The sequence below is a fragment of the Falco cherrug genome, chromosome 7 (assembly GCF_023634085.1).
Source record: "Falco cherrug isolate bFalChe1 chromosome 7, bFalChe1.pri, whole genome shotgun sequence".
In the NCBI taxonomy this organism is placed as follows: Eukaryota; Metazoa; Chordata; class Aves; order Falconiformes; family Falconidae; genus Falco; species Falco cherrug.
In genome coordinates this window covers 31,719,186-31,747,071 of record NC_073703.1, presented here as the reverse complement: position 1 = coordinate 31,747,071, position 27,886 = coordinate 31,719,186, and the positions used below count along the sequence as shown (strand labels likewise).

Genomic DNA, 27,886 nt, shown 5'->3' with positions numbered 1-27,886 from the left:
TAAAGTTCAAAACATTCCTTAAAAAAAACCCCAAACCTCACAAACTAATTAAAAAAAAAAAATCAGCTTATGGAAGTTTGCTGGTTTACCTTTTAAAAATATATGTTTTAATTTTAAAGCACTAATAAATACACCCTGGTAAAATTCCAAAGAATTACTAAATACAGAACAGTAAAATTTGAATGCAACAGATGAATTTTTTTCAAGCTTTAAATGTACCTAAACTACTGTTGGCACGTTACTAAAATTACTTGCTGCTGAAGGATGGAAATTAGTTTCATGTAGGCTTTGATACTCGTTGAAGCTGTTTGTAAGGCTTATTTTTTTTTTTCTGAGTAATTCTCTGCTGGTTTTTGATTTATAGAAATACTTGCTGCTTATGTAAAAGAAAAAAGTGACACAACACTATATGAAGGATCAGGTTAAGTTTAAGTTTAAATTCTAACTTAAAAACTCTCATTTATGCCTTTAATTTTATATAGTAAAGGAGAAAAATGATAGTGAAGTAGCTTTTGAATATATATGTATGCATCATTGCTTTCTTCTGAACAGAACTATAAACGCTTCATTGCAAGTCGATAGTCCTATAAGAGTAACTTAACAATTTCTCTTCTGATTCGCAGTTCGTGTATAGTTTTGCATTTGACATTGTTGTTGGCGTCCTCTTGGTGGTGGGTTTAGCTGAGAAGCAGAGATCTGTCACTGATAATTCTCTTGCCTCTAAGGGCCAAACCATGAAGTATATATAAAAAACCCCCACCTTTGAAGTTCTATTCTTGTCTTTAAATTTCTATCGTGTATTTATTTACTACAGCAGCAGTTGAACAACAATAAAACCCTAGTCTTTAAAAACCCAATTGTATTAATGGAAACAAATCTTACTATTTACTCTTGTCGTTAACAATGACTTGTAAAGAATAAAGAGGAAGGAGAAGTGCGGCAGCCTTGCAGTCTGTCTCTAGCCTGTAGGTCCGTGTTCCCAAGTAAAAGGTCAGGCCTGTATTTTATATTGTTTTGCCTTTTAGTTCTTTAGATTATGCTTTCCTTGTTTCAAGACTCACATCATATCAGTCTCTTTGGAGGCATTAGCTAACATCGGTACAATACTGCGGGATTTGCAGCTATTTCTGAAGGAAGTATATGAGAAAATAAATTCTGGTTCTGGTGCCATAGTGTCTAATATATAGCTGAGATGTTCCAGTCGTAATCCCTCTGGTTAAGCCGTGCTAATTGTTACAGCCAGGGATATTGGTATTCCACTACTAAATCTGTTCTGCTTCTGTTTGCAGCTATGTCATCTTATCTTTTTATTGTTAAGTCTGAACTTCCTGGTGCTGTTGCGGGGTTCTTAAGTGGAGACGAAAGTGGGTAAGGAAAAACGCTTCATACATTCTGTATTTGTCTTGAGGAAGAGTGTGGTTCAGGACTGTTGAAGGAGATGGGTACTGACATTTCCCTCTGATCTCACATGCTAAAATAATCAGTTATTTACTGGAGTTATTGGAATATGAAATGTATTTGGCATGTGCGAGCCTGCTGTGGCACATAGACACAGAGCGCAATTCTTTCCTCACAGCAATTTCTCATCAGACGACCTTAAAGCCAGTGGCAAAACTCCATCCACAGAAATCTCCCTTCTGTAAAAATTTAAAAGGGGAAGCAGGAGGGGACAGGAGGGAGAGGAGGAGAAACATTTAAACTGCTGTCATGTTATCACTTCACATATTTCGAACCCACAGTACAAAAACCGGCAGACGTTTAAATATTTTGTTGTCTTGCTCCAGTAATCGGACTTGTCTTGGGGAAAAATGCCAGGTTTCCAGACTTGGTTTATAATTCCTTAACTTGGCTCCCAGTAAAGAAATTATTCTTTGCAATTGAGCTATAAAGCTGTATGTAAGGAGTGTGTCCCTCAGATTTCTATCAAAACTGTCGCAAGAAATCTGTGCCTGTACTAAGACAAACATTGCAGCTCCAGCACAGAAATATCTTGCTTGAGTTGTTCCAGTGCTGCTGTCATTCATGGCAGTGTATCTTAGATTGTGTTACAGCTGTTTTTTGGAACTGCTATTTTCAGATGCTTTGAGCTCAATACTTTCTCTGGATTGAAATGTGGTAAAATCATCTCAAGGTGGTGTGGTGCTTGTACTATTTCTGAATGTTGTGGGGGAATTTTAAGTTTTAAATCAGTTTTCCAAAAGGTACTCTAGTTCATTTTATATTTTGTAATTTCTGACTTTCCCATGTTGTCGCGAACATTTTGAGAACTGAAGTGTGGTGGTAATCTTGCTTTCTGTCTTTCTGCCATGCTGGCCCTTGCAATGATAAATTTTTAGTAAGGGATTTTTTGAATTTTTTTTAAACTATTATGTTTTATGTGTATATGTCATTTTTAGCCTCTTCCAGCTGGGGTAGTCGTCGGCTTTTCATGTGGATGCTATCACCTTCTTCAAGACCTTACTTTTAACTCCACTCTTCATACACAGCAGTGTTGAGCCTGCTGCTGTATCTGCTGAACGTGCATTCCAGTCTGTCCCCAAATTTAGCATATAACATCACTTCCTACTGTTTTGAATTTTGTCAACCCTGTTTATGCAAAGTGTTTTTTCTTACCAAAGATACACTTGTGTTGGGTAGGATCTGGAGGTCCTGCATGCATGCATACTACTCAAAGGGTTGTTCTGCTAAAAAAGGTAGTATAAACAACTTCTTGATGAAGGTGCCTATTTTATAACACTCCCACCCGCTTTGTTTGTCAAGGTGCTAGCACAGATCTTGCATCACAGATTGGATGTGAGCACCTATGAGCTCACAAACAGGTTACAGTGGTTTAACTGGTTATTACGAATTGTCGAAGCCATTGTAATTCTTAGTGCGCTGTCAGCACTGCCACCACCCATACTTTTTCCTGAGCCAAAATTACAGTTTGAGATGGAAATGAAGTTCAGATTTGCATTTAGAAAGCTGAAATTGTCCATAGGAATACTGACCCCAGCCCAGGTGGTAGGCTTATGTCAGCCCAGGTCTCGTCCTGTTTCTGCCTCTGTTACTGGGAGATCTTGCACTGATAAATGTTCGTTTGACACAGTTTGCGGCCTCTATTCTTTGCCCAAGCAAATGTTTCAAATGCAGTGGTCAAGCAGTATTCCAGGTACATGCACACAGGTGACCTTCTCTGTACACCCACATCTATATTTCATATATTTTGCCGTATTAATTGCCGTGGTAGATCATAATATTTTGTTTCTGTACATTTATTTGCAGATGTTTAGAGTAGTTTCTTACTAACAGAGTTTTTGAATTGTAGGAAATTGTTGAACAAAAATAGATAATAAAATATCAAGCCTAAGTAGCAACTTATTTATGCAAGGAGCGTAAAGATTGACTAGTTTGATTAAACTTCTTTAGCTGGACCACTTGTTTCCAGATGTTGCTGCATGGCTCTTCTGGTTTCATTAAGTTGTTATAGCATCTCATACGTTTTCATTTGGGTGCAGAATTTATCTTTTAACTGTAGTTAGAATGTATCAAAAGTGTCAGTTAAACTATCTGTGAAGATATTTTATATGTATTAACCCTCCCAAGCCATACATTTGGGAAAGCCATTTAAAGAATGTTTTGCACATTGAATTTATTTTTATAGGTAAAGGTTAGCAGGTGTGCATGTGTTTGAAAGATTCAGAGCCAGTGTGTAATACATCTTCAGGTCTTTATCGAAAAACAGAAACATACAATGTGAACACTTGTTAATTGTGAGTTGAGATGTTGCAGTCTGTCTGCATAACAAGAATTCCACATAGTTTTCATGACATAAATGTAGTTTCAAATGAGGATTGTGTTAAAAAGTTGTAATTTGTGAGCCCTCTGTTAACATTTAATGACCCTGTCAGGAGGATATGATTGATGCAATTAAGTTGTCTTGCTTGTGTGTTATATAATTGATATGGACTGAGAGTAAGATCCTAATTTAGAACATATGAACCTCTTGTCCTGTTGCATTCAGGAATGAAATTAAAGCGATTTATAAATGTCTGCTTTTAGTTAAAATGGGGAGGGAGAAGGAGCATCTGCATGCCGAAGCGTTTTCAGTAGGGTCAAGGATTTATATTCTGTATTTCATACTTGAAATGCTTTTACCATATAGGATTAAATTTGCAGATCACACTGATTTTCAAGGCAATATCAAAACATTTATTTTGCCTTTGGAAATGTGTATTTCTACAACAGTATTTTGAGGAAAAAATGGATGCATTTTTTTATAATCAGTAAATGATCCGCTATTCAGTTTTTTGAGATGTTTTTAAATAAAATAATTAGTATTCCAAAATGAAGCAGTCTACAAAATTTTCTTTTTCCCATCAATTCACTGCAGTTTTCCTCTCTCTTTTCCTCCCCCCCCCCCCCCCCCCCCCAATGTTTTTTCATTTACCATAAAGTAACCAAAATATTTTTTTCTCTGTCCTGCTGAGCTTGTGAGCTACAATGGCAGTTGGGGATTTGCTGCATGTTTGGAATCAGGAGACTTAAACCAGAGGTCCCACATGTACACATAGTACAGCATTCATTGTACTTTTGCCTACTGCTATGATACTGTTCCTCCTAATCTGAACATCCACCATACTAGATAGGAAAAGTTTTAAAAACACATGGATGCTAAATGCTAACAACACAAACATACTACAGCAGGGAGGTGATCTTGGCAAAGTTGCTTTTCACTGCAGTAGTAGTGAAATACTTTATAATACTTTTTTTTAGATTTTATTTTTTATTATTTTTAATTTTTTTTTAAGAATAATGTATTTTGAGTAATTTTTGATATAGACATTGTTGCTTGCGGAGTGCTTTGATTTTGATATGGTGAAGATGCCCTCAACCTTGAAATGTCTCTGTTCATTTATATTACATATTTTTTCAAATGAGTGACACAAGTGGTTGTCCACAATGTACGACAGCAGTTAATCTACATACATGGTAATTTTTCTTTAACACAGGTGTTGTGCTACTTTCCTTATGATAACTTGAGGTGCCGCCTGTTTATTAGGTGCTAACCATATCCTGGACTAAATAAACTTGAAGGTCAAAGGCCAAGGTGTTTATAGGTAGTAAAGTTGGAGGCTGATGTGCAAGATGTTTATCAGTACAGGATATTATGGTTATTACCAAGTTAGGGGGAGATGTTTCTGTTTCTTAACAACTTATCCATCTGTACCTTCCTCAATTTGGAGACGAGATTTTGATGCTTTGAATAGATTTCAAATGCATTAAAACTTCATATGCCTCTACAATGCTTTTTTACTATTTGTAGTTTTATGTTTAAACGCTATAGTGGATTTCATTATCATAATTTCCATTCCTTCTGTCCTTTAATTCTTGTGTGGATGTACGCAAAGAGTAAGTGATTGCTTTGTGTGAAGTTAAAGATAAGTCCTCCTTATTGCTGTTCTTCCTTATATCACCATTGGACAGAAAACATAATTTCAAATTAACTGAAAGTTGATTTATTTCTTGCTTTCTTCTATTATTTGAATGCTGTGATGATAGGTGTAATGAAACTTGGGCTGATGTTTAGAAAACATAACTGAATTTCCAAACAGATAGGTTGGGTAGCATAGCTTTCTATTTCACAGCTCTTGGAAATGGTAAGCAGCTAGGGTCATGTAGGAGTAATAAACTGGAAGGGAAGTTCACCAGTAAGTGGGAATTGACATCGTTGTTTCTTCCAATTATGTAAATATGCAACTCAGTATAATCCAATTCAAGATATGTGTAGAAGTACTATATAAGTACTTCTGTTGGAAATTGTAGAGTACAAAATACTCTTGCCCTCTGATCATTGCTTTGAATAAAGGCAGCGATTTGCATGTTGTGTGGCTGAGAAATAACTACACACATGAGACTTAGGATCCATGCAAACACTTGCCTATGGAACGTTGTCTGCAATGTTGGTTTGTTAGAGGATGATGCTCTGCATCCTCGTTTATCTGGGAGCTCTATTTTATGTCACTGTACAGAAACTAGGAATACAGATTAATGTAAATAGCATGTCAGACTGGAAATTATTTGTTTTTTCTTGTCCTAGTGATTGTTTTTTAGGACTCTGGAGCTTTTTGTATTAATCACAAATAGGTTTTCCAACAGGTCTTGGTACCTTGATGGGAGACTGCTGCTACTGATTACTTCAGTCTGCATTGTTTTTCCTCTTGCGCTTCTTCCTAAAATTGGTGAGTAATTAACGGAGAGTAGCGAATATTATTCTACTTTAGTAGCAATTACAGTTGAAGACTTTAAAACCTTAATGGGTTATTTATTTATTTTAACTGGCAGGGGTCTGGTGATGGTGGGGATTACTTAAGTTGTTGTAGTGTGTTCTGCCTTCCAGCCCTGCCTAGTTAACCTATTACTTGGGTTGCAGTAGTATTTTGTCTGCAATACTAAAATAAAATCTTTACAGCAGAACATTAAAGAGCTGCATTTACTTACAGCATGCCATTAGTGGTAAGCCAGTTCTAATTCTGCCCTACAAAACTACATAAATGATCTGTGACAGGCAGTTGGAATGTTGTTATTCTGAGTCCTAAGCCCCAGATACCAAGCACTGTAATAGAAAACATGCCTAAAATGTAAAGCTTTAGCTGTACATTAGGATCACTTTCCTTATAAATTCTCTTTTATTTTTACTGTTATTTTACAGGCTTTCTTGGCTACACAAGTAGTTTATCATTTTTCTTTATGGTGTACTTTGCTCTTGTGGTAAGTTAAAAATCTGTGCACAGCTTATCTATTTTTTTTCTTATTGTTTGAATGTTTTCATAAGCCTGTTTTTAAATGAATTGTCTTTCCCCTCCCCCCTTAACTTTTTATGTGAAATTTAGAGATTTCCTTAAGTTCGGTATGTGCTTGCTTGGACAGATTACGTTTATTTTGCTGAGGCATGGAAATGTGTATGAACTTTCAAGCATGTGAAAAGATTTAAAATAATTATATTTTGGACTGGTAAATGTAACAATATTTTTGTTTTGCTGACGGTGCAGTGAAGGGAGCTGGCACATACACTTTTGTTTCCCTACTGGTAGTGGAATGGAATTCTGTTTTCTTAGCTTCTAACTATTACTTACTGCAACTAGTGCAGAAGAAAATTTAATATACTCCAAATAAATTAAATTTACATGTATAATGGAGTGACAGAGTTCAAAAAAAGGCAAAGAAAACTAGAACTTCATTAAGGCATTTTACAAGATTCATTAATACGTCAATGACCTTATTCTTCTTTCCCGCTGAAAGGAAAAGTTTTTCTCTGAGCCATATGGGGTTTTTTGACCCTGATGTTCACCCTCTCAAGGCCCTTGTGAGGTTGATGTTTCCAAATACCAAAATTGAGACCTGCTAGGCAGATCTAAGAGGGAAAATGTGACTTTAAGTTGCACTGTTGTTCTTTTTACAGGGAAAAAGTATGTTAATGCCCATGTGTAATACATAGTACAACCAAGCAACTCACACTCTGTCATCTAGGTATAGAAACAAGAATCTTATTTGGGACCCTGGAAAAAATGTTCCCCCTCTCCCCTGTCATTCTGGCTTGCATTGACTTGCATTTAATACCTGTTTTACAAAGGGATAAACAGAGTTGAAGGCAAGTTGAACAAACATGCCATCCAGGAGACCAAGGCAATCCATTAGGAACTAAACCATGTGATAAAACCAAACTTCAAAGCTGTCAAAACATCTCCCTAGGGTATCCCTGGAGAATTGCAGTGTTTGTAGGACCTTGGGAAGTATTCTTCTTAAGCTGAACATTGAGGAGCAGCCACAGCCTCTCCAGAGCTAATGGAAATGCAGTTGTAATATTTATAAATTGCCTTAACTTTTGACCCCTCTCTTAAAATTTATCTTAAAAAAAAAAAAAAGAAAGAAAAAGCATGAACTGTAATGCTGAAATAGGCCTTAGGCTGAAGCTAGTTGCAAGCATTTTAAAACAAATTCAACTCCTGGATTTCAGTGGGAACGTGCATGCATCTCTGAAGAAAGCTGTTGTAATGGGTGAATGCATTTGAAAACAATGTTGGGCTCCAAAAAAGCAAGTGTGTAAGCAAAACTTGTGTGCAGACACGTCAAGCTGGGATGATTTAAGCTAGGGTTTAGTTTTGATTCTCTGTCAAAAAAGTAGGTAGAAAGTGCTAATGAAAGAGTATACAGACTACTGGATTTCTTATGAAATGACTGAATTTGTATGCTTACTCTTTGTTGTTAAATGACAAAGAAGCAGCCACAGTAAATCTAATAGAGGTCAAAATTATGGATATATTAAATATCCAGTTATGGATATTTAAAGAAAACTAATATTCTTCCCAGAATATTCTCTGTGACTTCTTTAGGCACCAAAACTCAAAGGCATTAACTGTGGTTTAGTTTTTCTATCTAATTGCTTTGAAGTGGGTGGTATGTGCTGTTGAAATGGTGTTTTAGTTTGCACAATGTTCATTTCTGTATGGCAGATAGGTTTTAATTTGTTCCAGAAGAAAACTGTGTTAGTCATATGGAAGTAATACAATTATATTTTGCATATACAATAATTCTGTGCATTTTCAAGTGCATACCATCTGTTCAGCTTTTTGCCAGCAAACTGGAGTTCTAATACAGCCTGCAGAAAAGATAGGTACAACAGACAGCATGTGTCTTGGTCAGTAGGGTCTAGTGAGTGCACTGAGCAAAAGGTCTAGAGACTACTCTTTGTTCTCTGTTCTCTGCTGTGGGGCTTTGGCAGGTCACATTATCTCTTCTCTGTGCTTCAGTATCTTCCTTTAAAGTTAGTGTAGTGTTTGTAGGCCTCACTTCGAAAAAAGTGAAAACACTGAGACGAGCTGATCTGGAAGAAAAACAAATATATGTAACTATTAATTCAAAGCCAGATTCTGTGAGGTCCTGAGAACTTTTGTTTCTGATTGTTGAATACTTCCCTGACTTGAATCCTAAGTGAAAAGAAATTAAATGTGATCGTTAAACTTTTTTTTTATTGCCTCCCCTCTTGCTATATTAAATATTGGTGAAGAGTAAAGACAGATTTTTCTTTTTTTTTTTTGTGGAGACAGTCCTATTGGTAGCCTGTTCGACAAAGGTGTTAATGATTCCTGATGGTATTTTTATAAATCTCTTATGTTCCCAGAAGAAAATGTGATGCAGATTGGGAACCTGCCATATGTAATGAATGATGTTATGCACAGAGAGCCCCTCTTTGCTGAGTGTTGTCAGTACTGCTGGAATAAAGGGATTCCTGTTTTCCCTCTACAGGATACGGAAAAGCAACATCACTGAGAATATTAGAACATTTTGAGCCTCTATTTTATTTTTTTTAGCAATGCTTTTGGTGTGGGTTTGAAATACCCTGTTTCCACTAGGATCTCTTTAGGTTTTAGGGTTTTTTCACTTAAAACCAAATGTTTGTTATATTCAAAAGACAACATTTACATGAAATAAGTTTAAAGTTCCTGAGGAAGATTGTGCTGCCTGCATGACTGCCCAGCTAACTGCCAACTTAAAAATTTCTCCCCGTTGTACGGGGATCTCATTAGACTACAATTGGAAAGCCAAACAGATTTGAATAATTAAGCAGGCAGGCAAATATAACTACAGATTTTAAATGCACCTACTGCATTTTATTTTGTCTCCTTTTATTTCTATTTCAATCTGTCTTTAATCTGTATTAATTTTATTTTAGAAAAAATGTTCTTCAGCTTTTTTGGTTTGGCTTGTCTTGCCCTCCCTCTGCAGTGTTGGTATATAACTTTGCTCTTTAGCTTGCAGGAAGCCCTGCCCCCCACCACTGCCAAGCACACTTTACTTTCCCCAAAGCTTGCCCTTTAGCTTTATGCCCCTTTTCATTTCTCAGGAGGCCTATTCCAATTTTAGCCGGAGTTCCTACAAAGCCTTCTACTTTGGAGCCTTCAAAGCCACTCCTTTATTTCCCCTGTCTGGGTGCCTTGAAATACAGAGAGATCTTCTTGAAAAATTATTTTGCTGCCTTGCTCAGCCTTATAAATGTCTTCAGCTAGCCAGCAAGCTTGGCCTTCCTGGGGAGGTAGCACAGCCATGCATCCCTGGTTGTGGTCCTACAGCAGCAGTAGTCTGCATCTGTGTCTCAGCTCACAGCTTCTTGCTGCTTAGTGCACAAGGAAGAGATGAAGCAGGGGAGACACATGTGACAGTCACGCACATGTGTGATACAGGCCCAAGGCGCATTGTTAGTGTTTGGTCCTTTCCTCCTCCTCCCTTGATTGCTCTTAGGTTGAACTTCTTGGTATGCTACTAGCATGTCCTTGTCCCTTCTTACACCCTTCCTTAGATGAGGTTGCAGTTCACACTGCACAGAGGGAGGCAGTTTAGCCAAGCAATAAGGGGGCAAGAACAGATCTCCTGGTGTAAAGCAGTACCACTTTAGCATCAGAAGCACGGTTGGAGGATTTCCATTGAGAATCCTTTTTCACAAAGCTTGCAGGCTGCTGTTGAGCAAACTAATACGTAGTTCTGTAACTTGAGTTGTCGTAATTTGTTCTCAGTCATGCAATTTAAGATGTGTTACTGCCACAATGGACTTAGCATGCTGTGTACCCGCAGTTTCCTTTCCCCACGTTTTGTCCAGAGGTAGCATTTGTTTGCTTCTCCTGGCACTGGTAACAAGAGGGAGCATCTAATCCTTATCCGTTGGAAAACACCACTTGGCTGCAAGCAAGAGCTAGTTCTCTGAGCCAGGAGAAGCGCTCTCTTCCATGTTATTCTTCTCGCGAATCTGAGTCTTTAATTAAGTTTTTAATTATTTGCTCTAGGCTTCAAAAGAATTATAACTGCTGAAGCCAGGCAACTACAATAGGAAATTAATTAGGGTGAGGAGAGCAATGCAACTATCATTTTAAACCAGGTTCCTCCAAAAAGGAGGTAACATTTCTTATTTTAATTTCCCTTTGATTTTCAGCCCTGTTACTTGGCAGTCCCTAAACCAGCAGGGTGTAGCTAAAGCCCCAATGACATTCTGGGACAATGATTGCATTTATTGTTTTTCCTTTGCTTTCTAGTCCAAACCATATGTTTCTGCCTTTTAAGATTAGCCCTAGGCTCTGATCTATCTCTGTTAAGGGCTTGTCTACTTAGGGAAAGAGCCTGGGATAGCGAACACAGCAGCTATTCTGCACGGGAGGCAGTTAGCGTGGCACACAGAGAGTGAACGCAGGGTGCTAGTTGTATTTCAGTTAATGTCAGAGCTCATTTCCATCTAGCACCTCCGGACAGGCATGCCATAAGGCTGCCAGCTGTGCAGAGTAAGCAGCTGTATGCAATGGCACTGACAAGTTCTGCTGTCAAGTTTCCTTCACTATCTACCAGTCAAGCCTGTTAATTTACTATGGGTGTAGCTCCCTGCTTTGTATATGTAGGTAAAATATCAGACTGTTTGTATATCTAAATTTAAACTGATTTTTAGTGTGTCATTCATACATTAAATATACTGTCTTTGCAGATTATGATAAAAAAATGGTCGATCCCTTGTCCTCTACCTCTAAGCAGTGCCATAGAGACTTTACAGGTAAAGTGCATGCTGTTTTGAAGTTCTAATTTTATTAGTAACTGTAATACTTTTTTGACATTAACACTTTCAGAATCACTTGTAATTTAAATTCCTCCTTTTCTTAATCATCACAGAAATGAAAAAGTTTCACGTCTGTGGTTTGGGTTTATTCTTTCGTTATGCCATTTTTTTGCGTTTGTCTTACAGGTTTCAAATTCTACTGGGGATTGTAAAGCAAAGCTCTTTCATCTTTCAAAAGAGGTAATCTCTATTAACAATATGCAAACTTAAAGGGGGTTGGTGGTTTTTAAAGAATGGGGTTTAAACTCTATCAAGGGTAAGCTATTCTTCTGTAAAACTAGTTATAGGCTGTTGAAATATTTCCTATACCTGCTGCCAAGTGGTATCCCGGCTCACTTTTTCTTTTTTATATGAAGACTGGCTGTCCAAGTTAGCATTTATGAAAACATTTTGCAAGTATGACCAAAGTATAAAGTATAACAGATGCAGCAGTGGTCAGCCTCATGATGCAGTCAGATCAAGCCAACTTAATATGCCTTCAGCTGGAAGTCAGTGCTACTTGGCTGTATGCACACTTTCAGTTCCTGGCGAAGTAGAACAGGTTTCTTGAAACTGCCTGGGCCTTATCTTAGTTTTTTCTTACCTGAAGCTTAATTCTTCAGGCCTAATGCAGTCTTGTGCATTTCATTAAATGCCAGCTCTGGTATTTGTTAATTAATGTGGCATTTACATCATGTCACCACCCATCAAGGCTGGTAGGAGAGGAAGTATCATGTAGAACTCCAGGCTCTGTGGAGTGAGGAGAAACAGAAAAAGGTAAGAATAAATCTGGGATAGGCCTGTAGTGTAGTGGAATTTAGGAGGGACACAGTTGCATTTGTCAGAAGAAACAAAATCCACCCCCACCCTCCCAAGAAAAAGAGAAATAAAGAAAATAAAAGCTTGGGCAATGCAAACATGACGTAAAAGTTATCTATAGATCAAAGAAGAAATTTTGCTTTGACCAGAAATACCTACTTTGAGGTTCTAGCCTTTTGTGCTTTGAAGAGTCTTGGGACTCATCTTTATTTTTAAATTTTAACTTTATCAGTGGAAAGTGCACATTTTTGCCAGTATGGGCCCGATTATGTCAGCACAAAGTGTTTGTTATAGTTCAGCTTATTCCACTTGGCAAATGAATAAGCTGTACTAGATGATTCATCTCTTCTGTTACAAGTTTTTGGAATAATATACCACTAATTGTGTGGTTGCAACTTTAATTATGTAACTATCTTAATATGCTTTGACATCTAAAGTTTTATATTTTCTGGATGTGGTATTCAAGTTTTTGTGAAGGAGTAATTGAAAAATACTGAAGTCAAGGTGAAGGAATCAGTAATTTGACAGGTAGCTATGGGTATTAGAGTTTATAAAACTTCTCAGAAAATTTCATGAATGATAGATACACTGGGTCTGGGGCAGATCCTGCTCTTTCTGCGTAAGCATTTGACCCCAATATAGCTAGAAAAGAATCTTTCAGTTGTTGGCTTACAGACAGCGTGATTTTTTCCTGGTTGTACAATAGTAAGCTATGACCACCACTTGAAGAGGTACTAGTTGAAAAGGTCCATTTTTTTGTTGAATGATTCAGAGGTGCCATTCAGTGTTGTAGAGATTTACCTTAAAGCATTAATGTGTAAAGGTTTCCACTGACTTCCAAGGCTTTAACTAAATTCTGAATTCATCCAGATATTTTTCCAACCATCTGTAAGAGCAAACAACCTACAAGATGTTTTTCTTCTACTTATTTTAGAGTGCTTATGCGATACCAACTATGGCCTTCTCTTTTCTCTGCCATACCTCAGTTTTACCCATCTATTGTGAGCTCCGAAGGTAATGTATGAAAACACATGCAATATTAAAATATAAAGATAGTATTTCTGTAATATTTTCTCTAATCCTGGATAATTTTTATTTTCAAGTCAGTGGCATCAAACAATGCAAGCTAAGTAGCTGTCATGTCTTGGGGAAATGTACAGTTGTAGTCTGTACTGGCTTTTCCTCTCTTACAGGAGAGAAAAGTAGCAAATATGGTCCCATCATCAATGTCAGTACATTGTCCTGGCCTGGCCAATCTGGAGAAAAAAGGTCATTTGCTAAGGTACTTACTAGTTAATTTTTATTGCTGTAACTGAATCTGCATTTGGCCACATCTGATTCAGTGGGTTTTTTGACCCTGTTCCTGGATCTGAATATATATCATCTTGTATAAATCAAAATTTTGATTTATATCTATCTCTGGTATCTCTAAATTCCTCTCAAGATGAGGAAAATGAAGTTGTCTGTATGAAAAGTGCCCTTTAATTACCAGATTAAAAACACTTTAAAAGCCCCTAAATATTACTGACAGTGCAGACCTCAGCAAATACTCAGTAGCCATAAATTAAGACAATGCTTTCTAATGAACGGCAACTTGCCATGTAGATTACATTGTGTTTTAGTAGTCCGTAACACAAGGTCAAGCAACACTAATTTTCTGGCTTTTTGCATTTTAGTCCATCCAAAAGTAGAATGCAGAATGTAACTGTCACAGGAATTGGTCTGAGTTTCCTAATTTACTTTATGTCTGCTCTATTTGGGTACCTGACATTTTATGGTAAGTATATTCTTCAAGTACTTTTTAGAATGAAGGCTAATAATAAATGGTAAATGCGTTCTGTCTGGAGTACTTCAGCCTTGTTTGTGCATTGATACACATGAATCCTCAGAAATCTTCCTGTGAAGACTTAAGAATGTGCCTAACACTGCAAAGTATTACAGTCTCGCGGACCTCCCAACATGTAATGTACCTAAACTTTGCTTAGTTTATGCCCTAAAATGCTATACAGACAAGATACTGGTTCCTAAACTGTAGCTGGTGGTCTGTTGATGTTTTCTAGTGCTATGTAGTTAAGATTACTGATGGCCACTATATGTTGGACTGTATAATACTTCCATTTAAAAGCTGGGAATGGATTTGTCATGGTCTATGAGAGATTTAGAGATCTGATAGTAGTCTGCTTGTCCAACAAGTTTGAAAGGTCTCTTGTAAGGCTATATCTTCTAGCCACGTTTATCATTCATTAACCCTGTGATATTCCAGCACATGTGTAGTCTCTCAGTAGCACTGAGGCCATTACTTTTTTATGAGGGGAATTGGACCCACAGCGAGCTAGCCCCAATGTTGGGTAGGCATGGAGGTTTGCAGCATATTTTCCCTGTCGGATACAGCTTGAGTGCAAAGCACGTATGGCTTCTTTCTTTTGTTTTTATATTTTTACAAATTAAATGCAACTAACACTAGCTATTTCACTAGAAATCTGCTGGAAGTGGGGAAAATATTCCCCACGAATCATCCAATTTAGAAAAGCTTTATTTTAAAGGATAGCACAGAGTGACTTGGTACTACAATACCTCTGTTTACATACAACATAAAGACACTACAGAACTCTGGAAAAAAATTGACAAGGAACATAAGAAAAGTAGAAGGCCTGGATCAGAGAAAGTGTGAGCCTTGACTTTAGGGGAAGGCAGTGACATAAGACTAGGGAAGGATTTAAAAACTGGAAAGGATAAGCTTGGAGTTGGGCTTCCTAGCACACGCTTCTGGTCTTCATTCGTGTTGCAAGCAGATCCTCAGCCAGGGATGGTATCTGTCTGATGGTCAGCTAAACCAAGACATGCGTGTTTTTTAGAGGTGTTGTTGACATAGTGCTTGATGAAGTAAGTGTACCTTCCTATTTAACAAACAGAACTGGGTGGGGTATGACACCTGCCTTACCAAAATCTACAGACATCTTTCATTTTAATTTGCTGTGGAATTTACATGGCAATGTGCTTCAATACATTTATTACAATTATCAGTACAATTTAATAACTCTGCATTTGGACTTTAGAATACTTCGGAGTACAATTTTTTAATTGAGTTTAAACATAGATGACTTTATCTGGTATTCTTGCATCTCCCAAGTACGCAGAAAGATTGAGAACCCTTATCTACATAGTGACCTTTTTCTAAAGGTCTGTCATAACCTTGGCAGAAGAGGTGAGTGTCTGTTTCATAGAGCAGTTTTGGTATCCTGTAATATAACATCACAGTGTGATGCCTTTTCTAAGAACTACCATTTGGCTCTGTATCCTGCTGTAAATTTGTGTTACGGTGCATTTTGCTCACATAGCACACATTGTCAAATTGAATCACCTTTGCTTGGTGATCTGTCTTCTGGAGCAGTTTCATACAAATACCGTCACATAAATGCATCACAGTCATCTATGAGGATTCTTCTCATGTCTTCTGAAAACTCACCCTTTTAATGAGATGATCACATGCTAACCTGTGTTGATTGGAATGAATAAAAATTCTTGTAAGGGATAGTAAGGCAGTAAGACAAAGTGTTCTGATGAGGGTTTCCTCTCGAAGTGTTCTGTATTTGGATCACGGGGTTGAGATAGTGTCTGACAAAGCACTAAGAATATTGGATTTCAGCAGCTAATAATTCCAGATATCTAGGGAATTCTGCACCTTATTTCCCCAAGTATAAGTGTATGTCTGACCATAATTGTCTGAAAATGTTTCCTTGACACTCAGAATCCTTTGAAAAATCATATGGCAGTCTTGAAACCCCTAATAACATATAGGCCACTATTACTGTTTCCTGACTGTCTCCGTGTGGTTTGTAGGAAAATATGATTTGGAGTGCCACTCTGAGATCAGGCAGTGTGGGATAACCATCTGTCTCCAGATGAGAGCTCAAAAAAAAATTAAAAAGAAAAAAAACCAAAACACAGAAGAGGTGGGTGGGACAGATCCAGGGAACAGAACAGTGATAGTTGCAGAAACCAGACCAGTTCCTTCTACCTTCACTCTCATGTTTATTTTTCGGGACAGGAGCCTGTCTTGAATGTAGTCTTTTAGTCCGTTTCACTGGGAACTTTTCTGGTGTTCTGAAAGCCTGATTTCTTGTAGTAGCTCTTGGACTCAAAGAGCCTGAAACCCTGGAACCAACAGTGGGTGCCTGTAAGAGAGGGTTTGGGTTGCTTGCAAACTGCTTCTCCTTTTTTCACTCTTTGGTTGTCTTGTTTAACTAATTTCTTTAAGTATTAGAGAGAATATGTTCCCTGTTCCTAGAACAGCAGTCTGAGAAAATGTAAACACTTTTATTTTAAATTGAAAACAAAACAACAGATAAAGAGTTCCCTCTTTGAAATGAGACGTGCTTCATCTTTGTGTGGTTCAGATGGTTTGAAACTTTGGTTTCCAAAAAAGCATAGAGCCAAGGTGTGCGAGGAAAAAAAAAACCAAAACAGCCAGGGTAGCAGACCACTTTCAGGGCTCTGACTTTTACTGTTAACTTAGTAAAACTTTTCACCTTAAAGGGGCAAAAGTCAAAGGTGAAGGATTTATTGCTGATTCATCACATTTTGCCTCCATTCTGCCTTGAATAGTACAAAAGTAATGCTTCTGATGGTGTATCACAGCGTACAGTTCTACAGTAATTCCACAGCAGAGTCAGTTTTGCAAAGCTAAATGCGCTTGTGGTGGGATAGCACATGGAATTGCTACCACTGAAGAGAATGGAGCTGTCATTTGAAAGTGTTTGGCCTGGTTAGGTGCGATGCTGGTTGTCATGGTTTAACCCCAGGTGACAACTAAGTACCAGACAGCCACTTGCTCACTGCCCCATCCCCGCCCTGAAGGACAGGGGGGAGATCTAGGGAAAAAGAGAAAACTTGTGGGTTGAGATGAGAACAATTTAATAAATAACATAAAGTATAATAATAACGATCGTCATGAGAAGGAGAGAGAGGGAGAGAGGAATAAAATCCAAAAGGGGTGAAAACCCAAGTGATGCACGGTGCAGTTGCTCACTGCCAGCTGACCAATGCCCAGCCAGTCCCTGCGCAGCGATGGGCAGGCCTGGCCAGCCACCCCGTTTAATACAGAGCGTGACGGTCCATGGTATGGAATATCCCTTTGGCTGGTTCGGGTCAGCTGTCCTGGCTCTGCTCCCTCCCAGCTTCTCGTGCCCCTCCAGCCCTCTCACTGGCAGGGCCTGAGAAACTGCGAAGTCCTTGACTTGGTATAAACGTTAAAAACATCAGTGTGTTATCAACATTGTTCTCGTACTAAATCCAAGACACAGCACTGTACCAGCTGCTGAGAAGAAAATTAACTCTTTCCCCAGCCAAAACCATGACACTGGTGCAGTCCTCTGTTGTCCTTTGGGTACTGTAAGAATCCAAACTGACAGCCTTCAGGTGTCCTTGTGTTGTGCTTGTCTGCTCATTTACCATAGGGAGGAATCAGTCTCCATTGTCAGTAGTTTGGGGTTGTTTTTTTTTAAATAAAAAATATCTTTCTCAATGTCATCCAGCAATATATTGCTAAGTATAGCCAATAAAAGCACATACCCTAGCATTTTGAACATTTCTTTCTTCCTTTAAATTAGAATTGGAGCTTTTCTTTCAAAGCATGAAATTTTACCTTGCATGTCACTTAATGTTTCTGGGAAAGGAAATGCAATTCAGCCAGTTTAGCAAAATTAATTTGTTTCTGGTTTCCAGTTCAACTGAAAGAATCTAGTGTTGACTGTTTCAGAGACATAGAACGAGTTTTACTGTATACTTGGCTTCATGTCGTATCATCTTTCTTTTTAATGCTTTCTCCTTCATATGTGTATCTTCTCTTTAGGTAGCTTTGGCTTCAGCACAGGCTCGACAGAGCCTTGCCTCCTGAAGTTTTTTCAGTTTTCTCAAAGTTATGTATACTAGTGTCTCAGTAATGCCACAGGGATGCGTATGTGCAACCCCCCTTCACTCCGTGTTAGTCACAAGCAAATTGATCAATTTGAATGTAAGCTTCATATGTGTTTCTAATTATCTTAGTTCTCAAATGGTTAACAAAGCAATTACATTTTATTTTTTTTTTTCAGACGAAGTGGACTCTGAATTACTACAAGGTTACAGCAGGTACCTGCCACATGATACTGTCATCATGACTGTTAAACTAGCTATACTGTTTGCGGTGCTTTTGACAGTCCCTCTAATCCATTTCCCAGTAAGTACTCCTAAATGTTTTGAAGCTGGCAATAAGCAATGGTAGCGCTAATGTTTTGCAGACTGCAATATTTGAGTCACATCTAGTCTTGTGTATCTTAACTTGCTTGTCAAGTGATTGATCAAAGACCACATATTTGCATATGTTCCATGAGAGCTCCAAAATAACAAGTAACCACTAAGTTAATTTGTGCTCTTGAGACAGATTTCAGATTAAAACTAGCCCACTGCATTGTTTTTAATTTAGAGAATTCAGAACTTCTAAAGTTTATTCCGTTTGATTTCCCACCCACCCCCACTCCCCTTTAAATTGAGTTTTGCTGACTTGGTTTTTCCTTTCTACATGCACGCACCCGCAAACAAACACACTTATACTTGAAAACTCAATTTAATTGTAAATTAAAACCACATATTGACCTATTTCACAAAACCCCACCTACTTCAGTTTATCAATACCATGGTAGAACTGAAAATTCATTGTTAGGACCAAAAAAAATTGTGCATGCGAAACTATGTAGCGTATAGATTACGTATCAGTTGACAGTACACCGAGATTTGCTACGTGATCTTCCAGACCTCCTTTTGTCCCTACAAAAAAGAAATTCCTTAAAACTAGCGGCGGTGTGGTAAATACTGCTTTAATACTAGCATAAACTTTATGCTACAGAAAACCAAACCATTTAACTATTACTAAATTTTTTGCCTTTTCATTTTTAACATTTTCTTTCAATCTGGAATAACGTAATTCTTAAGTTTATGAAATTGAGATAAGGTCAAAATATATGTATGTGTATGTATTTACCCGTGCAATGTTTCTCTTCATGTTGTGTAGGCAAGGAAAGCTGTGTTGATGGTATTTTTCTCTCACCTTCCTGTGTCGTGGATTTGCCATATCCTTGTCACTTTAACACTGAATGCAATTGTTGTGTTGTTTGCAATGTACGTGCCAGACATTAAAAATGTATTTGGAGTAGTTGGTAAGTTGTGGTGGTGGTTGTGTGTTTGTTGTGTTTTTTTAACTTTTCTTCAAAAAATTCAATGTTGTGATAAGCTAATACACTTCAGTCTTGCTCTAAGTGAAGTTTTACTTTCTGTTCTTTAAAGGTTCAACCACATCAACATGTTTGCTTTTTGTATATCCTGGACTCTTTTATCTTAAACTTAGCAGAGAGGACTTTCTATCACCACAGAAACTTGGGGTATGCTTTTTTTTAATGTGTGCGCATTATATTTAAACAGACTCATTTTAGGTGCATCTTACTGTAGAGCACGTAATCCAAGGGGCAAAGTTCCTGGTTTTGTTGCAGTTCACAAAATCAGTGAGCATTTCCTTTTATCCTTCGTGATGGCTCTAGTCTTTCTGAAACTCCTTCACAAGACATTTTTGACTAGCAGTATGTCCATATGCTGGACTGTTGATCGGAATACATGCTTTTCCCTATAGTTTTCAGATGTTGACTTTTAATCCAATTTCTCCTCCGTTTTTACGCATTACTCTGATGTTGTCTGGGCAGTTGGGACAAAGCCAAACTGCATTTAAGCGAAACAGTGTTTATGCTTGTTTTCTGTGTAAGCCTTCTCAAAAACATCTCCCCCCACCCCCTTTTATTTTTTTTTCTCCTCTTTATGGTTTCTCTCTGTGTAGTATGTTAAGTCCTAGTTGGAATTTGTGCAGCAGCCTGCTTTTTGCACTGTAACTGGTTTGTCTTCACTTTAACCACTGCTCAGCAGAGCAACTTCATGACACTGGGTAAAATGCTGACAAGATGGTTATGCGTGGTCCTTCTGTTATTCTTATGATTCATAAGGCTGCTCTTCTATTGACAAAGTAGAGAATCTTAAAGAAAATCTAATCATGATGCTCTCTGACTGTTTAAAGTCTCGACTAGTTCAAATGGATTTGGGGCCTTGTTATACATCAGCAAGCTACTGTCTCCTGAACTGTAGTTTTATTACCATCTGGCTATTCAAAAATGTAAAGAATCCATTGTAACTTTAATTATATTTTGAGTAAAATGCAAATTCAGTTTCTTAATTCATTCCGAGTTATAAAGGGCAGATTTTTTTTTTTGCGGATGGATGGTATGAGCAAGCAAACCAGGCTGCTCTGAGAGTTCCCAATTAAACTATCCCAGAGCAGGCTTAGCTTTGTTTCCCCCTAAGCAGATAGCTTATGATTGAAGACTGTGTAATTTGAAACATTAAGTATTATTTTTAAAGCTATTTAAACCTGTTTTTACAGGTTTATTTAATCGTTAGTTATAAGCCTTAGAAATGTAAAATGCTTCCTTCAGTAAAACATTAATCTTTGCTTTTCTTTGTTCACAGGCATGTGCGTTGGTTATATTTGGCATTTGTGTTGGCCTTCTCAGTTTAGTTCTAATAATTTTCAGTTGGGTTGATCAATAACAGCCGATTGTCACTGTCAGAACTGAGCCTCAGAAGGACAGCGAGAACCAGAGGTGTGTCAAAACTACTGAAACGAATGCTGGACATCCTAAAGAAAACACTGACCAAAGCTGCCTGTGGAAGAAATAGTGCTCTTTTTCACTGCGTTAGTGATGCTCCTTCTTTAATCTTGCATCGCCCTCTTCAATTATTGGTCAATTAGTCTTCGTCATTCTAAAATACTAGTTTTTAATTTTGTAATCATGACAAGTAAAAAGGTCTCTTGAGAATTTCTGCAACACAAAAATGGTTTAGTGCACATGGTGAACATGACGTGCATATGTGCACATGTTATCCTAAGCCATGAAAGACTTCTGTTGCTTGAATAATTTCTAGAATTTCAGCCAGTCATATTAAGAACTTCCTGATTTCAAATGTTTACCCTCATTTATCCTAACATGGATCCAGAAACCAACTGCCTTAGCCCAGTTTAATGGGCACATGATAACATTTTTAAATTGTTTTTTGAAATGCAGTTTTTACACCTCATACTGAAGTCACTTTTAAATTAGAAGGCTTTGCCCATCTAGCTTAATAGCTTTTATAGTAGTATTAGGGAGTATTTCCATTTTGCAGTTAATAACAGACATTTTTCAATGAATACCTGCTTTTGAATATTATTTAGTGTGCTTCACTCTTCCTCCCAGTGAAAGACACTTTCTTTCTTACTCCTATTTTTAAGAGTGTTTCATATTTGAAATTGAGTATTTCTGTACTTTATGTACTGTTGTGTGTCAGAGAAGGTTTGGGCTTGAAAGGTGAAGTTGTGTCTCTGTTGAAGACAAAGGAATTCTTACGTTTATGGAATCCTAATTTTACCTCGGATCTCTGTATACTTCCATGTACCCTTTCATAATTCCTTTTTTTTTTCTAAATGAAATGTGAATGCAATTTTCAACACCAACTGGGCTCTGTTAATATGGTATTGAGAGCACATCACGGAAGTTCCTCATGTTAGTAGAATGAAAGCAGTGGCCCATATCATGGTAAGGGTTTTAAAATTTGTTTCTGTCTGATAGCATCCGATTCCTTTAAAATAGCCTAATCTCTTCAGAGACTTTATGCTCTATGCCCTAAGGGAGCTAAGCCTCCACAGAAACGGCTTGTGTAAAGTTAAGAAATTAGGCCTGAGACCCAAATCGCAGGATTTAGACAGTGAGTAAGTTCTTAATTATTTCCAGATGCAGTATTTCTTTTAATTTAGCTTAGTACTTTTACATCTGAGAAGCAGGAATAAGACACAAGTGAATCATAGCAAAGTAATACATTTATGTAGAATGAAAGCAGCTAGTCAGTGACATTAAAATTAATTTTTCTGTCTGTAAGGTGCACAGTTAGCACTTCAGTTTGACTGTTGCTAGAAAGTCTGCTGAGACAGTTCTGTTAACACGCTAACTTATGTTTACCAGTTGAGATATGGGAGATGCCCCAAAGCCTGGCATGTTTAACTTCTTGCCAGTGGGTCTGTGCTATTAACCTTTTTAATTAGTTAACATTGGATTTGAAAAAGTGATTGATGTGCCAACCTTAACATAACGCTGACCGAATGTGCTTGATCCTCACCTGTCTAATAGGGAGGAACAGTGAATAACAGGGTTGGAATCACTTTCTGTGTTCCTGAGCTGACAAACTAGGATTTCTCATGCTAATAGATCACTCTGCTCTCTCAGGATCCAGAAGATACTTTTCATTTTTGATGGATGGCCTGAAGGCACCCAGGTGTTGCAGCTTGGTACTGCTTCAGGAATCCTTTCTGCCTGGGGAATATCCTTCTATTACAAGTTTAATATAGACGTGTGTGGTGAGGCCTGGGAACTAACTCAGAAGTTTTGGTAGGATCCCAAAGAAAAGGATCCCTGGAAAAGACTGCAGTTATTTTTATGAAGTTTCTAGCAGGGGTTTCATGAGACAAGGTGGGCCATCTAATAGGTTGTCAGTACCAGAAACAGCATGTCTGCCCTTGGCCAGAAGTTCACAACTACTTCTGTGGAGCTGGCAGTGGCTCCTGCTTGGCGTGTTTAACTTGCAGGCGTGACTTATGATTTGTGAGATGTTACCTGCCAGAGAAACGAATGGAGTGAGCTCACTTCAGTGAAGGGGGGTGGTAGGTAGGAGTGGGACTACCTTTTCGAGCAGCAGCAGCAGCCATTAGGTAGCACGTTTTTCTCATAAAACCTCATGCTTTACCCAGCAGTTCTGCTTCAGCAGGCTGAAGTGTGCGCGTAGGTGATGCCTCTGACGTGAGAGGTCTCTGGTCTCCTCTGATCAAGGGATCGGTCAGGCTTTCTCAGCATTGTGTTAATGTTACTGGTTGAGGATTCCCATCTTGCCTTTAGTCTTGCAGTTCTCCCAGCTTGTGGAACTCTTAATAACCAGATGTAGCTGCCTTCCTGCATGTGGCTACCCTCTAGTAGCTGTGTTTCACAGGCTTCATTACACCGTAGGGATTCATCCATGCGGGGCGTCTCTGGCAGTAGTGTAAAAAGCTAAATACACACCTTGTAAGAGTGTACCTTGAGAAAGCAATGACAGCTGTACAGGAGGAAGTGATTTTGTCTGATTGAACCAAAGCTTTTTAGAAAAGCAGGAGAACTTCATGTGAATGAACTGTAGTATTTTCTTCAGACACTAGAATTTGAGGAGTATTTATTATAAATTTTATGGAAATTGTTTCTCATTTATCATATGCTCTTGTAGCATACTGTTGAGTAATACTCATAGGACATCACTGCAGTCACTTTATTTTAAACTCTAACCAGCAAGACTTAACACGGGAGGCTTAGATTATCTGTGAAGGTACAGAAGGTTGGCAAAGTTCTGCTGAGCTTTTGCTTTTTCCTCCTCACCCTGAGAAAGCAGAGTCTTGCCATGCACTGTAACGCTCTGTGTGTACACAGGCAGTTGGGTTTGTGTGCATCATCTTAAAAATGTGACAGAAAATACCTGAAATACAGTGTTAATTTTACAGTTGATTCTGGTAATGCTATGGAAATCACTACTTTATTGGCTTTTAATCCCTGAGTGTTATCCTAACTAGTGTGGCTATTAACTAACTATCTTAATAGTAGACTTTGGAATGATGAATGCTAGTGTTTGGAGTTAATACTTGATGAGGATGAATGGAAGCAATTCACACCTCTGCTGGAGCTCTATTATTACATTCTGGCTGCAGTGCAGAAAGGATAGCAGCACGGGGGGGGGGGGGGGGGGGGGGGGGGGGGGTGTTACAGAATGTGTATTATCTTTCAACTGAAAAAGCATTAGAAACACTACTACTTTTGAGTTTCCATGATACATAAAATATGGAGAGAGAGAGAGGGGCAGAAAGAGAAAGAATATCTATTTCCAAATTTAGAAAAAGGTATGAGTGTTTTCCACAATGAAAAAGCAGAATAAGGACACTATAATTTATTCTTTGCATCTCCCACATGCTGTTCTGTTTGGTGTGTCTGTGTAAGGGTTTCATTACAATTGTGCACTTCTATGAATTTTTGAGCAAAACAGGCCTTTGATCTGCAACTCTGCTCACTCAAATGCAGATAAATATATTGTTTACAGATACATTTTTTCTTCTGCATTTCCAGTTTTATAAATTTCAGTGGCTCTGTTTTATTACCTGCTGTTAGCATTTTCCAACCTTCTTTTATGAAGATTTGACAGGTATGGATGAAGGGGCCTGCAGCATTTTTGAACTCGCTTGGAAAGGTTGCCTGTCCCCAGCTGAACAAGAAGAACAATGTAGGAGCTGGAAATTAATTGGTTGCCTTTGATTTGTTTTCTTTTTCTCCTATTTCTGTTCCTTGTCCGTTTGAAGGCTGCTCAAATTTCAGGTGGACTGGTAAGCTGGGTGTGGAGAGCATCTTTTGTAAACAGCGTTGTAGGAATGAGAACTGCAAAACAAAGTGCTCTGAACCTGTCTTTGTATTGTGGCAGATGCTTATGGTTTCTTTTCATTTTTCTAAGCAGTTTGTCTCTTAAATACATTTCTTTTCATGGCAATAAGTTTGTTTAAAATTCTCTTTGGTGTTCCGAAAATTGAGACACTGAAACTGCTGTTCTCTCTCTGTCCCTGCTTCCACCTTCCCTGTTGCTTCAGTTTTGCATCGCTGTCAGTTACAGGGCACTGAGCAGGGACATGCTGTTAGCTGAACAGCCCAAGTGATCATGCGGGGGGCGCAGCCTGGGTGAGAGGGTGTGGATCAGGGAAAGCACTGCTGTATCTGTGCCCAGCAGGCTTCATTTTCACCAGGTGTCCACCGCTGCTCATCGCTGATGGTCAGTGCTAGACACAGCCCTTTTTGGTGTGCCCGTCTTTGTTCTTGTGAGAATTTGTCTTTTGGAAACACGGAGACGTCTTAACTTTGTAACATGGGAAGCCTGTGCTGATGTGGAGTTCTTAGATCATTTATACTGTGTGTAATATACTCGAGGTGCCATATTTCCTACCCTTGCAATCCTCCTAATGAGGGTGAAAACACGATGGTGCAGTGGGATCTGTCTGATGGAGCTGCTAGGGCAAACGTTAAATCCTTCACCAGCTCGTAAGTGCATTGTTTGCATGAGGGAGAATATGGGCTCATACGCTGTTACTGTATTTCTCACGCTGCACGAAGTAGCATTTTGGTGTTGATCTGGAGATCAGTGCTCCAGCAGCTTTAGTCCGTGGGGGGTGCAGGGGAGCCGCCAGTCCACGCTTGCCTGTTGTGAGGCTGCTGGCCTCTCCTTTGGACAGGAGTGAGCAGAGTTACAGATCTGTGTGGGTGTTTTGCCTGACCCGGTATGGCCGGTCTCATTTAAAATAAATTCCTAAAACTGATTTTGAGGATTATTTGTGAAGAATCTGAAGCGCTTTTGTTAGTGTCAGCCAATGCGTATTCAGCGTCATGTGTGGTATGTGAGGATGGCAGCATGTCTGTGGTGGGTAGCAGTGTCAGCGCCATCCCCGTGACGGTGGAGGGACACCTCCCTGGCAGTCCAGCTCCTGAGCCAAGGGGAGGCTCAGGATTCAGAGTCCTGCCAATTCAGCAGCCTGGGGTCTTCATGTGGCTTACCCTGATAGTTCTGTAAAATATAGACGGGTGATCGTATTTACCAATGCATCACTACAAATACTTGAAGATTTATCAACTTGTTTCCACGTGTCCCTACTTAAGGAGATGAAAATACTCTGATTTCTGTAGCGGGCATCCTAACGTGCTCTCTAAAGACTGAGATTCAGATCAGTCCAGGAGCTAAAGTAACATTGATAGTTGTAGAACTCCTTTCCCTATTAGATTTGATTTAATGCTTTACCTGAAATTGCTGTTTTACAGCTGGCTCTCATGTTGAAAGCAGCAGTCGTAGATGCTCTACGTACTGAAAAATTTTGATGCGTTTACTGCTACTTCCTAATGACTGCTGGTGGGAGAGCGTTTTCAGTATTACAAAAGTGCTGCCTAATTTCTACAGTTTGTGGTGGTGTTTTTGGTATTTGTGTTTCAGTAGTGATCATCCAACCATGCTTCATGTGCAATTTGACTTCTTTTTAAGAAGTTAATAATTATCTGTATGTAAAAATTGCTTAGCTCGTGTCAAATCTGTATGTTGTACAACAGATTTCCAATTTTGAGTTCTCCCTTCCTCCGATTTCCTGTGGAAGAGCCAGGGCATGTTCCAAAAAATGCAGAAAATAAAGAGCAGTACTTGTGTAACTCATGCAGTTGTCATTTTTGCTTTGTCCGTAACGTGCCTGCTTAGTGAAATAACCGAGGGTTGTTGTCTCTGCTGTTAGGTCCTGATGTGCAGGGATGTTGCTGCTCTAGCCCCAGCTCGGGCTGCAGCATCACTCTCCCAGGGGAGGGTGTCATTCTTAAAAATCATTCCCAGTCTGGTAATGGTGCCATACTTGTGCAGTTCCAAGTGTTCTTGTTCATCTGTGTACTTGTGTGCGATCCCTGCTCTGTTACGCAGGTGATGTCTTGCAGCACCCAGCTTGAAATGGATGCGTGATGTCGTCCGGGAAGCTGTTAGGAATTGCTGCCCCCAGACCTGTCTGCTCTCGGTGCTTCATTGCCCTGCGAACCATGCTCTCCAAAACACAGAGGATGCAGAAAAGAACTTGTCAGCTGCAGTTCTCACTGGACGTCCTTTCAGGTGTTGGTTTCATGGACCGCAAAGCGTGCCTCTTCGGTGCTGTTCTGCTCCCCTCTGTAAAACAAGAGGCCGCGGGAGAGCTCTCGCAGGCTGCAGCCCTGCAGCGTGTTGCCTGACGCCAGCACTGCCTGCAGGCTGTGGACCGCGGGCAAAAAAACTGCTCGTGGAAGCCCCTTTGGGAAGGGCCGGCATGTGCAGCAAGGTGAGGGTCAGCTGGGGAAGGCAGACCGTGTCGTTACGGGGTAGCAGCGGAGGGCTGGTGGTTGCCCTCGGAGGGCTCTGGAGCAGGGGTGCGCTTTTTGGTTGCGGATCGGGGTGCTCTCCTATAGCTGTGACTGGCAGCCTGCGAGCACAGCTCCAAGTGCTTTGCAGGGTCTAAGGGAGTCCTGAATAGAAGCAAAAAATGGGGAAAAAAATCCATTGTTATTGTGCTGCTGGTTCGATTCCAGAGCTGTATGAATGCTCACACACGTGGAAATGAGTATCAGCAAATTTGTATTCGTTTAATGATGTTTGCCCTGACTAAAACCGGTACCAAATAGCCAACCCCCAGCTTTTTCAAGCGTGATGCAGAGTTTTGTCTTGCCTCGCACCAGCTGCTGGTACCTGGTTTTGTTGCCAAGTGGGTCCTGTCCATGCTGGCATCTCTCTTGCCTCCAG

At 39.1% G+C, this 27,886-nt stretch overlaps 1 protein-coding gene across 4 annotated transcripts in view; it reads left to right on the top strand.

The window, feature by feature from the left end:
* Positions 1–26,788, top strand: part of SLC38A6 (solute carrier family 38 member 6) — a 55,093-nt gene extending 28,305 nt beyond the window's left edge. For all 4 annotated transcript variants that reach the window (XM_055716745.1, XM_055716743.1, XM_055716744.1 and 1 more), the window contains exons 6-16: positions 1,290–1,368; positions 6,139–6,221; positions 6,692–6,750; positions 11,504–11,569; positions 11,759–11,812; positions 13,365–13,444; positions 14,107–14,207; positions 18,523–18,647; positions 19,479–19,623; positions 19,751–19,845; positions 20,975–26,788. In XM_055716745.1, the coding sequence (XP_055572720.1) occupies positions 1,290–1,368; positions 6,139–6,221; positions 6,692–6,750; positions 11,504–11,569; positions 11,759–11,812; positions 13,365–13,444; positions 14,107–14,207; positions 18,523–18,647; positions 19,479–19,623; positions 19,751–19,845; positions 20,975–21,055 (968 nt within the window). In that variant the 3' untranslated portion in view covers positions 21,056–26,788. The remainder of the gene's footprint in view (positions 1–1,289; positions 1,369–6,138; positions 6,222–6,691; positions 6,751–11,503; positions 11,570–11,758; positions 11,813–13,364; positions 13,445–14,106; positions 14,208–18,522; positions 18,648–19,478; positions 19,624–19,750; positions 19,846–20,974) is intronic.
* Positions 26,789–27,886: the final 1,098 nt, after the last annotated feature.